The following is a 15487-nucleotide window of genomic DNA, read 5'->3' on the forward strand; positions in this document are numbered from 1 at the left end:
GTGTGTGTTTGTGTGTGTGTGTGTATTACAGGCTGGTCCTGATGGGTAAAGGTGTCAGTGTGTGTGTATTACAGGCTGGTCCTGATGGGTAACAGTGTTAGTGTGTGTGTGTGTGTGTGTATTACAGGCTACTCCTGATGGGTAACAGTGTGTGTGTGTTTGTGTGTGTGTGTATTACAGGCTGGTCCTGATGGGTAAAAGTGTCAGTGTGTGTGTATTACAGGCTGGTCCTGATGGGTAACAGTGTTAGTGTGTGTGTGTGTATTACAGGCTACTCCTGATGGGTAACAGTGTGTGTGTGTTTGTGTGTGTGTGTGTATTACAGGCTGGTCCTGATGGGTAACAGTGTCAGTGTGTGTGTATTACAGGCTGGTCCTCATGGGTAACAGTGTTAGTGCATGCGTGTGTGTGTGTGTGTGTGTGTGTGTGTGTGTGTGTGTGTATTACAGGCTGGTCCTGACAAGTAACAGTGTTAGTGTGTGTGTATGTGTGTGTGTATTACAGGCTGGTCCTGACAGGTAACAGTGTTAGTGTGTGTGTATGTGTGTGTGTATTACAGGCTGGTCCTGATGGGTAACAGTGTTAGTGTGTGTGTATTACAGGCTGGTCCTCATGGGTAACAGTGTTAGTGCATGCGTGTGTGTGTGTGTGTGTGTGTGTGTGTGTGTGTGTGTGTGTGTGTGTGTGTGTGTGTATTACAGGCTGGTCCTGATGGGTAACAGTGTGTGTGTGTGTGTGTGTATTACAGGCTGGTCCTGATGGGTGACAGTGTTAGTGTGTTTGTATTACAGGCTGGTCCTGATGGATGACAATGTTAGTGTGTGTGTGTGTGTGTGTGTCTGTGGGTGTGTGTATTACAGGCTGGTCCTGATGGGTAACAGTGTTAGTGTGTGTGTGTGTGTGTGTATTACAGGCTACTCCTGATGGGTAACAGTGTGTGTGTGTTTGTGTGTGTGTGTATTACAGGCTGGTCCTGATGGGTAAAAGTGTCAGTGTGTGTGTATTACAGGCTGGTCCTGATGGGTAACAGTGTTAGTGTGTGTGTGTGTATTACAGGCTGGTCCTGATGGGTAACAGTGTCAGTGTGTGTGTATTACAGGCTGGTCCTGATGGGTAACAGTGTTAGTGTGTGTGTGTGTGTGTGTATTACAGGCTACTCCTGATGGGTAACAGTGTGTGTGTGTTTGTGTGTGTGTGTGTATTTCAGGCTGGTCCTGATGGGTAACAGTGTGTGTGTGTGTTTGTGTGTGTGTGTATTACAGGCTGGTCCTGATGGGTAACAGTGTCAGTGTGTGTGTATTACAGGCTGGTCCTGATGGGTAACAGTGTTAGTGTGTGTGTCTGTGTGTGTGTGTATTACAGGCTGGTCCTGATGGGTAACAGTGTTAGTGTGTGTGTATTACAGGCTGGTCCTGATGGGTAACAGTGTTAGTGTGTGTGTGTGTGTGTATTACAGGCTGGTCCTGATGGGTAACAGTGTTAGTGCGTGCACGTGTGTGTGTGTGTGTGTATTACAGGCTGGTCCTCATGGGTAACAGTGTTAGTGTGTGTGTGTGTCTGTGTGTGTGTGTATTACAGGCTGGTCCTGATGGGTAACAGTGTTAGTGTGTGTGTGTGTCTGTGTGTGTGTGTATTACAGGCTGGTCCTGATGGGTAACAGTGTTAGTGTGTGTGTGTGTATTACAGACTGGTCCTGATGGGTAACAGTGTTAGTGTGTGTGTGTGTGTGTGTATTACAGACTGGTCCTCATGGGTAACAGTGTTAGTGTGTGTGTGTGTCTGTGTGTGTGTGTATTACAGGCTGGTCCTGATGGGTAACAGTGTTAGTGTGTGTGTGTGTCTGTGTGTGTGTGTATTACAGGCTGGTCCTGATGGGTAACAGTGTTAGTGTGTGTGTGTGTATTACAGACTGGTCCTGATGGGTAACAGTGTTAGTGTGTGTGTGTGTGTGTATTACAGACTGGTCCTCATGGGTAACAGTGTTAGTGTGCGTGTCTGTGTGTGTGTGTATTACAGGCTGGTCCTGATGGGTAACAGTGTTAGTGTGTGTGTATTACAGGCTGGTCCTGATGGGTAACAGTGTTAGTGTGTGTGTGTGTGTGTATTACAGGCTGGTCCTGATGGGTAACAGTGTTAGTGCGTGCACGTGTGTGTGTGTGTGTGTATTACAGGCTGGTCCTCATGGGTAACAGTGTTAGTGTGTGTGTGTGTCTGTGTGTGTGTGTATTACAGGCTGGTCCTGATGGGTAACAGTGTTAGTGTGTGTGTGTGTCTGTGTGTGTGTGTATTACAGGCTGGTCCTGATGGGTAACAGTGTTAGTGTGTGTGTGTGTATTACAGACTGGTCCTGATGGGTAACAGTGTTAGTGTGTGTGTGTGTGTGTGTATTACAGACTGGTCCTCATGGGTAACAGTGTTAGTGTGTGTGTGTGTCTGTGTGTGTGTGTATTACAGGCTGGTCCTGATGGGTAACAGTGTTAGTGTGTGTGTGTGTCTGTGTGTGTGTGTATTACAGGCTGGTCCTGATGGGTAACAGTGTTAGTGTGTGTGTGTGTATTACAGACTGGTCCTGATGGGTAACAGTGTTAGTGTGTGTGTGTGTATTACAGACTGGTCCTCATGGGTAACAGTGTTAGTGTGTGTGTGTGTGTGTGTGTGTGTGTGTGTGTGTGTGTGTGTGTGTGTGTGTGTGTGTATTACAGGCTGGTCCTGATGGGTAACAGTGTTAGTGTGTGTGTGTGTGTGTGTGTATTACAGGCTGGTCCTGATGGGTAACAGTGTTAGTGTGTGTGTGTGTGTGTGTGTGTGTGTGTGTGTGTGTGTGAGTGTGTGTGTGTTAGTGCAGGTTAGTGTGTAGTTCAGGACAAGCTGTGTGAGGGGATTGTGGTCTTTGCTCCACTCCTGGTACTGCAGAGCTTTATGATGATGTGAGTGGGGGTCGCTGTTTTTTAGGTGCATCCAAAATTTGCTTGCCCTGTTTTGTATTTTCATAATTAGTGGGTACTGACCTAATTCTGCTCTGCGTGCGTTGTTGGTGGTGTTTCTGTGTACTTGTTGTGCATGCAGAGTCTCAATCAGATGTTTGTCCCAATTGGGAAATTCCTGATTGGTTAGCGGACCCACACTTCACTGCCATAAAGGGCAATTGGTTCAATTACTGACTCAAATGTTTTTATCCAAATTCTGATCGGAATTTCTACAAATATATGACGTTTTATGGCAAAGAAAGCCCTGCGAGATTTTTCTCTCAGTTCACTCACTGCCTGAGGGAAATGACCTGAAGAACTGATTTTGATGCCTAAATAATTATAGCTTGAGAAGTGATTAATCTGGTTTGTCTAACCTAAATGTGTGTTGTTTTCCCTGAGATCTGGATCCTTTCTGAAATATCATTATATTCGTCTTTTTCAGGTTTACTGCCAGGGCCCAGGTCTGGCAGTACTGCTCCAGCAGGTCCAGGTTCTGCTGTAGGCCCTGTTCTGAGGGGAACAGCAGAACCAGGTCATCTGCATAGAGCAGGAATTTGATCTCCGAGTCGTGCAGAGTGAGACCGGGAGCTGTGGACTCCTCCAATATCTTCGCCAATTCATTAATGTAGATATTAAATAGAGTTGGGCTTAAACAGCAGCCCTGTCTCACTCTGCGCTCCTGGGAGATGGAATTTGTTTGTTTATTGCCAATTTTTATGCCGCATTTATTTCCTGTGTACATTGATTTAATTAGATCATATGTTTTACCCCCTAGTAAAAGTACCCCCCTAGTCCTTGGTGCCAAATAGAATCAAAAGCCTTTTTAAATCAGTAGAACATGCAAAGATTTTGGTTTTATCTTGGACGATGTATTTATCAATTAGGGTGTGACTTTTGTGACTAGAGAATTTGACTTCTACTCAACACACTGTGCTCCATAAGGAAGTTCAGGAATCTAGAGTTTAAAGTGCTGCACAGCAACTTCCCCAGATTACTGTTCACACAGATGCCTTGGTAGTTATTAGGGGCGGATTTATCTCCACTTTTAAAGATCTGGGTTATTAGTCCGTGATTCCAGATTTCAGGGAAGTAACCTACACTCAGAACCAGATTAAATAACTTTAGAATAGCTAACTGAAGTTTAGAAGTCGTATATTTTAGCATCCCGTTTAGGACGCCGTCAGGCCCACAGGCTTTATTTGGTGTTAGGCTTTTCATTTGATCATTAGGCTCCTGTTCAGTGATTGAGAAGTCTAAAGGGTTTTGCTCATTTTTAACAGTCAATTCTAGTTTCTCAAGTTTTCTCTTTATGTCATTTTGTTCAGAGTTTGGGTCGAATTCTATCTTCTTGAGGAGTGTTTGGAAATGACTTGTCCATACGTTTTCATTTTGAATGGCCAGTTGTTCATAGTCTTTCTTTTTCAGTTTGATCCAATGATTCCAAAACTGGTTTGTCCTGATTGACTCCTCGATGAGTGTCAACTCATATAAAAATATGTTTATATTGTTTTAGTGTCTCACAGTAAAGAAGGCGTATGTGTGCATTATTTGGATCTCTATGTTTCTGATTTGATAGTTTTGTTTTGGCACTCTTGGTCAAACCAGTTGTCTTCTTTTCTGAGTTTGTGTTTTGATCTCATTTTAAAGTTTAGTTTAGCCTTTTCTGCAGTTTTGTCAAAAATCAGATTTACATGTTTTACATTTACATTTACAGCATTTAGCAGTAACATGTTTTACGGCCCTGCGATGGACTGGCGGCCCATCCAGGGTGTATCCTGCCTTCCGCCCGAAGGCCGCTGGGATGGGCTCCAACACCCCCCCGCGACCCTGATGGAGAAGCGGCTTAGAAAATGGATGGATGGATGGATGTTTTACGGCCAGATTAACACCTTCTTTACTGTGAGTGTATGTGGTGTCCAGAAAGCCGTCTAATCTGAATGTTGGGGTCTTTGACTGCTTTCTGGAACTCCTCTGTGCTGTTTTGGGCCCGTCTGTATGGTCTCCTGATGCTGTACAGCTCACTGGGCTGTTAGTCTGTTAGTCTCTGTCCTTTTAATGAACACGGTAATTGGGCTGTGGTCAGACAGAGGGGTTAGAGCTTTAACAGTGAACGCTCTGAGAGAGAAAGGCTCTAAATCTGTTACCATATAATCTACTGTGCTGTTCCCAAGAGGTGAGTGAAGTGTGTATCTTCCTAAAGAGTCCCCTCGTGTCCTACCATTGACCTCTGTAGCCAGGGGGACAGTGAGTGGCCATATCAGTCCTACATCTCTCTCTGTCTCTCTCTCTCTCTGTTCTCTCTCTGTCTCTCTCTCTCTCTGTTCTCTCTCTGTCTCTCTCTCTCTGACTCTTACTATCTCTCTGTCTCTCTCTCTCTGTTCTCTCTCTCTCTGTTCTCTCTCTCTCTGTTCTCTCTCTCTCTCTCTCTCTCTCTGACTCTTACTATCTCTCTGTTCTCTCTGTCTCTCTCTCTCTCTCTGACTCTTACTATCTTTCTGTCTCTCTCTCTCTCTCTGACTCTTACTGTCTCTCTCGCTCTCTCTGACTTACTCTCTCTCTCTGACTCTTACTCTCTGTCTCTCTCTCTTACTCTGTCTCTTACTCTCTCTGACTCTTACTCTCTCTCTGTTTCTGTCTGTCTCTCTCTCTTACTCTCTCTCTGACTCTTACTCTCTCTCTCTCTGACTCTTTCTCTCTCTGACTCTTACTCTCTCACTCTCTCTCTGACTCTTACTCTCTCACTCTGTCTCTCTCTGACTCTTACTCTCTCTTACTCTCACTCTCTCTCTCACTCTTTCTCTCTCTGACTCTTACTCTCTCACTCTCTGTCTCTCTCTCTCTGTTCTCTCTCTCTCTGTTCTCTCTCTCTCTCTCTCTCTCTCTGACTCTTACTATCTCTCTGTTCTCTCTGTCTCTCTCTCTCTCTCTGACTCTTACTATCTTTCTGTCTCTCTCTCTCTCTCTGACTCTTACTGTCTCTCTCGCTCTCTCTGACTTACTCTCTCTCTCTGACTCTTACTCTCTGTCTCTCTCTCTTACTCTGTCTCTTACTCTCTCTGACTCTTACTCTCTCTCTGTTTCTGTCTGTCTCTCTCTCTTACTCTCTCTCTGACTCTTACTCTCTCTCTCTCTGACTCTTTCTCTCTCTGACTCTTACTCTCTCACTCTCTCTCTGACTCTTACTCTCTCACTCTGTCTCTCTCTGACTCTTACTCTCTCTTACTCTCACTCTCTCTCTCACTCTTTCTCTCTCTGACTCTTACTCTCTCACTCTCTGTCTCTCTCTCTGACGCTCTCTCTCTCTCTCTCTCTCTCTCTCTAGTTTTGGGGATCGCGCAGCTTCAGAGAACGTAAATAGCCTTTGTGACACACACGACGCACCGTTTGTGCGCAAAAGCTGTGATCACGCGCCAGAGAGGGAGCAGCGGAACCGCTTCGGGCTTTTATTGTGAAGTGTGAGGCCGGCTGCGCTCCGACGTCAGTTCCGGGGCGGACAGTGCTGCGGATTAGCGCCGCTGCGCGAGCGGAGCGGTCAGTGCGGCGTCTCTCTGAGGGGCAGTTAGACGGAAGCGGCGGAGAATCCGGGCTTTCCGGTTTGTTGGAGATGTTCGTGTTTCCGCAGCGCTGTCTGTGCTCGCGCTCCGCTTCCGGCCGGGTTACAGCGCGAGCGGCGCTGAACGCCTCCAAAGCTTCCGCTCCACACCGGAACTGCGCCAGCACAGCGGCCGAGACTGAAGCGCGCGGAGTTCGAGTCAGATTCGCCCCGAGCCCCACTGGTAACTGTCAACACTGACCACTGACTGTCAACACTGACTGTCAACACTGACCACTGACTGCCAACACTGACCACTGACTGTCAACACTGACCACTGACTGCCAACACTGTCCACTGACTGCCAACACTGACCACTGACTGTCAACACTGACTGTCAACACTGACCACTGACTGCCAACACTGACCACTGACTGCCAACACTGACCACTGACTGTCAACACTGACCACTGACTGCCAACACTGTCCACTGACTGCCAACACTGACCACTGACTGTCAACACTGACTGCCAACACTGACCACTGACTGCCAACACTGTCCACTGACTGCCAACACTGACCACTGACTGTCAACACTGACTGCCAACACTGACCACTGACTGCCAAAACTGACCACTGACTGTTAACACTAACCACTGACTGTCAACACTGACCACTGACTGCCAACACTGTCCACTGACTGCCAACACTGACCACTGACTGCCAACACTGACCACTGACTGTCAACACTGACTGCCAACACTGACCACTGAGTGTTAACACTAACCACTGACTGTCAACACTGACCACTGACTGCCAACACTGACCACAGACTGTCAACACTGACCACTGACTGCCAACACTGACCACTGACTGCCAACACTGACCACTGACTGCCAACACTGACCACAGACTGTCAACACTGACCACTGACTGTTAACACTAACCACTGACTGTCAACACTGACCACTGACTGTCAACACTGACCACAGACTGCCAACACTGACCACTGACTGTTAACACTGACCACAGACTGCCAACACTGACCACAGACTGCCAACACTGACCACTGACTGTTAACACTGACCACAGACTGCCAACACTGACCACTGACTGTTAACACTGACCACTGACTGTTAACACTGACTACAGACTGCCAACACTGACCACTGACTGTCAACATATCAAATCAAATCAAATCAAATTTATTTGTATAGCGCTTTTTACAACGGATGTTGTCACAAAGCAGCTTTACAGGATTTCAGAAAAGACAAAGTTTCCACAGGACTGAAAGAATGTACAGAATGTACAGAAACCCACCAGTGGGCAAGCCAGGGGCAACAGTGGCAAGGAAAAACTCCCTCAAAAACTGACCACTGACTGTTAACACTGACTACAGACTGCCAACACTGACCACTGACTGCCAACACTGACCGTAAATACTGACCACTGACTGTTAACACTGACCACAGACTGCCAACACTGACCACTGACTGCCAACACTGACCACTGACTGTTAACACTGACTACAGACTGCCAACACTGACTACAGACTGCCAACACTGACCACTGACTGTCAACACTGACCACTGACTGTTAACACTGACTACAGACTGCCAACACTGACCACTGACTGCCAACACTGACCGTCAACACTGACCACTGACTGTTAACACTGACTACAGACTGCCAACACTGACTCTCTCTCTCCCTCTCTCTCCCTCTCTCTCTCTCTCTCTCTCTCTCTCTCTGTATCTCTATGTGTGTGTCTCTCTCTCTCTCTCTCTCTCTGTATCTCTCTGTATCTCTATGTGTCTCTCTATTTATCTGTCTCTCTCTCTGTCTCTCTTTCTGTGTCTCTCTCTCTGTGTATCTCTCTCTCTCTCTCTTTCTCTTTCTGTATCTCTATGTGTCTCTATCTATCTGTCTCTCTCTCTCTCTGTCTCTCTTTTCCTCTCCCTCTCTCTCTCTGCCTCTCTTTCCCTCTCTCTCTCTCTCTCTCTCTCTCTCTCTGTCTCTCTCTGTATCTCTATGTGTCTCTCTATCTATCTGTCTCTCTCTCTCTCTGTCTCTCTTTCCCTCTCCCTCTCTCTCTCTGCCTCTCTTTCCCTCTCTCTCTCTCTCTCTGTATCTCTATGTGTGTGTCTCTCTCTCTCTCTCTCTCTCTGTATCTCTCTGTATCTCTATGTGTCTCTCTATTTATCTGTCTCTCTCTCTCTCTCTCTCTCTCTCTCTCTCTCTCTCTGTGCTCTTCAGGGTTTCTTCACCTTGGTGGTCTCCGTACGGCGCTGTATAACTTCCTGTTTGCCCAGCAGCATGCTGGGACATTCATCCTGAGGCTGGAGGACACCGATCGTTCTCGCCTGGTTCCTGCGGCTGCGCGGGACATCGAGGACCAGCTGGAGTGGGCGGGTACCTCACCGCAGCGACACCCTCACTACACTGCTGCGCCAGAGCCGATCGGCACTAATCAAGAACCCTGATCTGTGTGTGTGTGTGTGTGCAGGCATCCCTCCTGACGAGGGTGGGAGTAAAGGTGGTCTCTATGGGCCGTATGTTCAGTCTCAGAGGCTTCATCTCTACTCGGCTGCTGCCGTGGCTCTGCTGGAGTCTGGCCACGCCTACCGCTGCTTCTGCACCAATCAGAGGCTGGAGCTGCTAAAGAGGGAGGCGCTACGCAACGGACAGACGCCACGGTAACAGTGACGTGGTTGAATTCTGATTTCTTTATTGTTATTACGTTAATTGTCATTAAGGCCCCATCCCATTTCTGCTTTTCACCCCTACCCATTGTTTTCTAGTGTTGCTCCTTGTTCCTGAGCTACAGGGCAGTGGTTGAGATCTTCCTCTGAAATGAGACCCTCTAATAAAAGAGCATCACTTCATTAACAGCTACTAGCGCCGCTCTGTAGGCGACCCTGCCCGTCTGCAGGGACAGCAGAGGAGGGGAAAGTTCAGCTCCTCACTGCTGGGCTTTAGTTACATTTAGGGATCATACGCCTTCAAAGAGGGGGGCAGTTATTTATTATCACCCCCCCTAATTCTTCAGTGATATGAAGCTGAAGTCAGAGATTCTCCAGATTCTTGAGAATTTTCCTGTTTCGTCTTAAATGGAGCAGCAGTTACATTCTGGCGCTTCAGGCGTCAGAACAGCTGGACTATTTAAGGTGGAACAGGGAAGTTAGCTCAGATTTGTGGGTTTCTTTACTCTTTCATCTCACTGGTTTTTCTTTTTCTTCATAACTTTCTGTTTGGAGTCACTGAAAAACCTTGGATTGGAGGGTCATTTAGCTGCAACACTTCACCGTCCCCATCTCAACATAAATCGTCTACCCCTAGACGAGAACGCGCAGAACAAAGGGCTAATTGGGCTTAATATTATTGTTGTTATTAATACCACATAAACACAGCTCAGTCACTGAGCAGAGCGAAGGTTCTCCACAAGGGGAGGAGCCCACAATAGCGAGTTATTCAGCGTAATTGATTACAGTGAAACAGATTCCACTTCAGATGCAACAAATGTTTGATATTTTCGAGAGCTCCCCCTGCTGTTTATCAGAGCTCCCCCTGCTGTTTATCAGAGTCGCCCCCTGCTGTTTATCAGTCGCCCCCTGCTGTTTATCAGAGCATCGCCGCTCCACAGTTTCAGTCTCCCTTTCCCAAAAGCTTTAGCCGAGCGCGTTAACGTTCCTCCTCCTAATAAACAGACACATGTTCAGCTCCGCCTCCTCATTATTCACCTCCATCACTGTAATACTCCATCATCTACATTAACGCAGGAAGGTGATCAGAGGGGCGGTGGAGTTCGAGTCGGCAGCGTCTGAGATGTTTAAAGCGCAGAGTTAGAAGAGAAAAACGTCTCCCAGTGAAAGCCGCGTTTTACAGTAGAAATAAATGGAGCTCATTATGCTGGTAGTGTACTACGCTGGCTGACTCAGCCGCCTCAGAACCAGAGAAACGGGCCTTAAACAGAAGTTAGGACCTTGTTGGGGTTCATCCTAAAGTTAGAACAGGATTTAGGAGGTTTAGTCTAGTTAGGATGTTTTCTGATCTGGAGTTAATGATGAGATGATGAAGACAGGAGCTGTTATTCTGGAATAGATGCTGAACTAAACTGAAGTCGTCATGGAGACCAAACACAGGTTTCAAAGGGAAGGTGTTTCTGTAATACAGGCCCTGATAAATCTAATGATGTGCACAGCTCTCTATCAGTCTGTCAGTGTCTATTGCTGAGAACAGATGATAGTGTGTGGTTCTCGCTGATTGACAGGTGCTCTCCTTTGATGATCTGTTTCTCAGGTACGATAACAGGTGTCGGTCACTCCACGCTGACCAGGTTCAGGAGAAACTGTCCGCTGGAATTCCGTCTGTTGTCCGTTTCCGTTTGTCCGACAGCTTGGAGCCGTTCCAGGACCTGGTGTTTGGCTTTACCCAGCATGCCGTGGGGCAGGTGGAGGGTGACCCGGTGATCGTGAAGGCCGACGGGTTCCCCACCTATCACCTAGCCAGCGTGGTGGACGACTGGCACATGCAGGTGAGTCATGTTCTGCGAGGTTCGGAGTGGCTGATCTCCACCTGTAAACACCTGCAGCTGTACCGCGCCCTTGGCTGGACTCCACCCACCTTCGCCCACCTGCCCCTTCTGCTCAACAAAGACGGGTCCAAACTGTCCAAGAGGCAAGGGGACATCTTTATTCAGCACTTCAGACAGCAGGGGGTGCTGCCAGAGGCCTTGCTGGACATCGTCACGCACTGCGGCTCTGGATTCAGCAGTGAGTCATTGCCTGCATACCAAATTAAACACTGAGCACTACACGTTCATTTACAGCGAGCCAGACGGGCCACGTCCCAAATCAAACACTGCACGCTAAGCATTAATTTACAGCGAGCCAGACGGGCCGCATCCCAAATCATACACTGCGCATTACGCCTTCGTTTACAGTGAGTCTGACGGGCCACGTCCCAAATCAAATGCTGCACGCTACGCCTTCATTTAGAATGACTCAGATGGGCCGCCTCCCAAATCAAACGCTGTGAGTTAGACTACAGATCTGCGCCGGACTGTTTTTTTCAGTCCCATTCTCACGAGATTTCATCCCGTTCCTGCAGAAAGTTGGAATTATTTATCCCACTTCCGTCTGTGTGTTTCCGTCGAGTCGAAATGAGAACATGTTAGCTTTACACCGTTATCCTTCCACTTGTACAGTTGACCTGCTGTCCGAGTCGATGTGAGCCCTGTTGGTGAATCGGTGAATCCTGTGTGTGTTGTAGGTAACCGTCTGGGCCGCAGGCTGCACGAGCTGATCGGAGAATTTAACGTCTCCAAGATCACCGCCCATTCCGCCCTGCTAGACCTGGACAACCTGCCCCACTTCAACAGGTCACACTACACATTTCAGTATTGCTGTATCTCCAAAATGGTAACTTTACAGGAAAAGGAAATAAACTTCTCTACTTTTAATGTAAGTCTATGGAACTAGACTTTTTCCCAAGCAAATTTGGGTAATTTCTGTTGGTCCTTTCATCATGATATTTACACGCAATATATAGCACCACGGCTACTTTCAAATTATGTCAAAACTGAAAAATGGAGATTGTTCTGACAGCAGTGAAATATTACTGTACAACAACCACTGGAATGTTATTATATGTGGTCAGAGTAGGGAACAAAATCTTGTATTTCTAAAACGGAAACTATGCTGGAGAAAGAAAAACATTTTAATGGAAGTAAGTGTAAGCAGATTTGTTTTTGGATTGTCTTTGTTGGTCATATCACAACAGTTTCTGTAAATATGGTGATTTGATACAGTGCTGTTACCTGTGGTGTTCCACAGGGGTCAGTACTGGGGCCGCTTGTGTTGAAAAACTATACGCTCCCTCTCACTCACATTAATAGCTCTGTATGTAATGAATCAGTCAAACAGAACCAGTCAATATGAAATTGGGGGCTGACTCAGTCCCTGAGGTAGAAACGCTGGGACGCTGATGTCAGTACAACATCGACGTGCTATCAACAACGCCGGCAGGGCGGATTGTCCGCTCTGCTGTGGTCAGCTGAACTGTTATGATTAAACTGTTAAATCATCGACATGGTGACGTAGTTCACACTGAGAGCCGTTACAGCCGCCCGTCAGTCACACACAGGCGTGTTTACTGCAGTTCAGCCTGTCTTTATTCAGTTAACACCCCATCATGGTGCTAATTTCCATCAGCACCTCTAGCATCAAGCTAACCCCGATGAAGCTAAAAACCAGCAGCATCTAAAACTCAGTTGTCTGGTCACTGAATAGACACTCAGTGACTTTTCAGTCATGTTGAATCTGGCTCTTTACTCTCGGCCTATAGCTGAACATTTCTGGGCTCTAGTTAGCCATTTTATATATATATATATGTAATTTTCAGGGAATGAAGGTTCTAGTGCGCTGGAACGTCTTTGACCATGAGACTCTGTAGAAAACGTTCCTCAGCAGGTAATAACTAAACCAAGGAGCTTTTTGAGATCCAGTCTGACCGTCCAGCTCTGTTCTGTTTGTAGGGTCCACCTGCAGCGCAGGATAGAGGACGATGCTCTGTGTCGCCCCCTGGTGGACGAGCTGAAGGATCTCATCGCTCACAGTTATGGGGATCAGATAGAAGATCAGGAGGTTCTGCAGCGTGATTACATTCAGAGAGTTCTACACTTCAGAAAGGTCTGCTGTATTATTATTATTATTATTATTATTATTATTTGAATGATTGTAGTCTACTGCATTATTATTGTCAATATTATTGTCTCATGCCAATGATAATTTACTATGGTCTTGTTATTATTATTATTATTATTATATGAGTGATATAGTGGACTGCATTGTTATTATTTCTTATATCTGTGATATAATCTACTTTATTATTATCTGCTGTATGATTTTAATGCCTGTATGTGTAAACAGGGTCACATCTCCTCAGTGAAGGACCTGATCTCGCCTGTGCATTCGTACCTGTGGCTCCGCCCCTCCATATCCCGAGAACAGCTGGAGCAGCTGAGCTCAGAATTCCGAGAAATCGCAGCTAAAGTTATACAGTAAGTCAAACTCCTGCGTTTCGTTCCGAGTTCCGTCTCTTAACGTGGTGAAGCCGGCCGGCTTTGAAGGGAGGGGCCGTTTAACTGACGCGCAGGGCGGCCAATCACGGCTGCTGTTTTAGAGTGACGTGTTGGAGGGAGAGTTTATTTATACAGCACATCTCATACATGAAGGACATTCAGAGTTCTTTACCTAAATAAAAGAAGAAGAGCATCAAAAGGAACTTGAAGGGTCCAAGAGTGAAAACCAGTACAAATAAACAGTAAAGTAGGCGGTGCTATTCGAGTCTCCTCCATCCTGCTCCCTGAGGAAGATCACCAGCTGTGATCGGTCTGTGGGATTTCACCACCAACACAGACAAAACTCCAGATAAAGTTTCCTCGGCACTGTCTGTTAGGGCCTGCACCTCTCGACATGTGATGAAAGTCGAGTTGATGGTGACTAATCACTGATGACATCATGAATATACCCCAGGAGAGGGGAAAACTTTGCAAGAGACTGCAAAACTCCACACGTTTTCCAGTGAGCTCTGGACTGCATTGGTGGTCTTCAGGGAACCGAAGGTACGAACCTGAAATCTCGTAGATTTGTGTCTGACTTGGGTGCACCCTAGGCAGATAACAAGATGGTGGTGGTCCGGAGAGCTAGAGACATTTAGTGCAGCGTAATTTGGTGGAAATACGAGTAACCAACTTCAAACTGTACGGGATTACACAGCAAAACGTGATCAATCGTGATTACACGGCAGAATGATCGATCGTGATTACACGGCAGAATGTTATCGATCGTGATTACACGGCAGAATGATCGATCGTGATTACACGGCAGAATGTGATCGATCGTGATTACACGGCAGAATGTTATCGATCGTGATTACACGGCAGAATGATCGATCGTGATTACACGGCAGAATGATCGATCGTGATTACACGGCAGAATGTGATCGATCGTGATTACACGGCAGAATGTTATCGATCGTGATTACACGGCAGAATGTTATCGATCGTGATTACACGGCAGAATGATCGATCGTGATTACACAGCAGAATGTTATCGATCGTGATTACACAGCAGAATGTGATCGATCGTGATTACACGGCAGAATGATCGATCGTGATTACACGGCAGAATGTTATCGATCGTGATTACACGGCAGAATGATCGATCGTGATTACACAGCAGAATGTGATCGATCGTGATTACACGGCAGAATGTTATCGATCGTGATTACACGGCAGAATGATCGATCGTGATTACACGGCAGAATGTTATCGATCGTGATTACACGGCAGAATGATCGATCGTGATTACACGGCAGAATGTGATCGATCGTGATTACACGGCAGAATGTTATCGATCGTGATTACACGGCAGAATGATCGATCGTGATTACACAGCAGAATGTTATCGATCGTGATTACACAGCAGAATGTTATCGATCGTGATTACACAGCAGAATGTGATCGATCGTGATTACACGGCAGAATGATCGATCGTGATTACACGGCAGAATGTTATCGATCGTGATTACACGGCAGAATGATCGATCGTGATTACACAGCAGAATGTGATCGATCGTGATTACACGGCAGAATGTTATCGATCGTGATTACACGGCAGAATGTGATCGATCGTGATTACACGGCAGAATGATCGATCGTGATTACACGGCAGAATGTTATCGATCGTGATTACACGGCAGAATGATCGATCGTGATTACACAGCAGAATGTGATCGATCGTGATTACACGGCAGAATGTTATCGATCGTGATTACACGGCAGAATGTTATCGATCGTGATTACACGGCAGAATGTTATCGATCGTGATTACACGGCAGAATGATCGATCGTGATTACACAGCAGAATGTTATCGATCGTGATTACACAGCAGAATGTGATCGATCGTGATTACACGGCAGAAT

At 46.6% G+C, this 15487-nt stretch overlaps 1 protein-coding gene across 2 annotated transcripts in view; it reads left to right on the forward strand.

The window, feature by feature from the left end:
* Positions 1-6423: 6423 nt before the first annotated feature.
* ears2 (glutamyl-tRNA synthetase 2, mitochondrial) overlaps positions 6424-15487 on the forward strand; it is a 13823-nt gene continuing 4759 nt past the window's right edge. The window contains exons 1-7 of one of the 2 annotated variants that reach the window (XM_037543426.1): positions 6424-6745; positions 8758-8913; positions 9008-9197; positions 10801-11273; positions 11773-11881; positions 13037-13190; positions 13431-13561. In XM_037543426.1, the coding sequence (XP_037399323.1) occupies positions 6574-6745; positions 8758-8913; positions 9008-9197; positions 10801-11273; positions 11773-11881; positions 13037-13190; positions 13431-13561 (1385 nt within the window). In that variant the 5' untranslated portion in view covers positions 6424-6573. The remainder of the gene's footprint in view (positions 6746-8757; positions 8914-9007; positions 9198-10800; positions 11274-11772; positions 11882-13036; positions 13191-13430; positions 13562-15487) is intronic. The other variant, XM_037543425.1, reaches the window with a different exon arrangement.

This window comes from Pygocentrus nattereri, chromosome 12 (genome assembly GCF_015220715.1).
Source record: "Pygocentrus nattereri isolate fPygNat1 chromosome 12, fPygNat1.pri, whole genome shotgun sequence".
Lineage (NCBI taxonomy): Eukaryota > Metazoa > Chordata > Actinopteri > Characiformes > Serrasalmidae > Pygocentrus > Pygocentrus nattereri.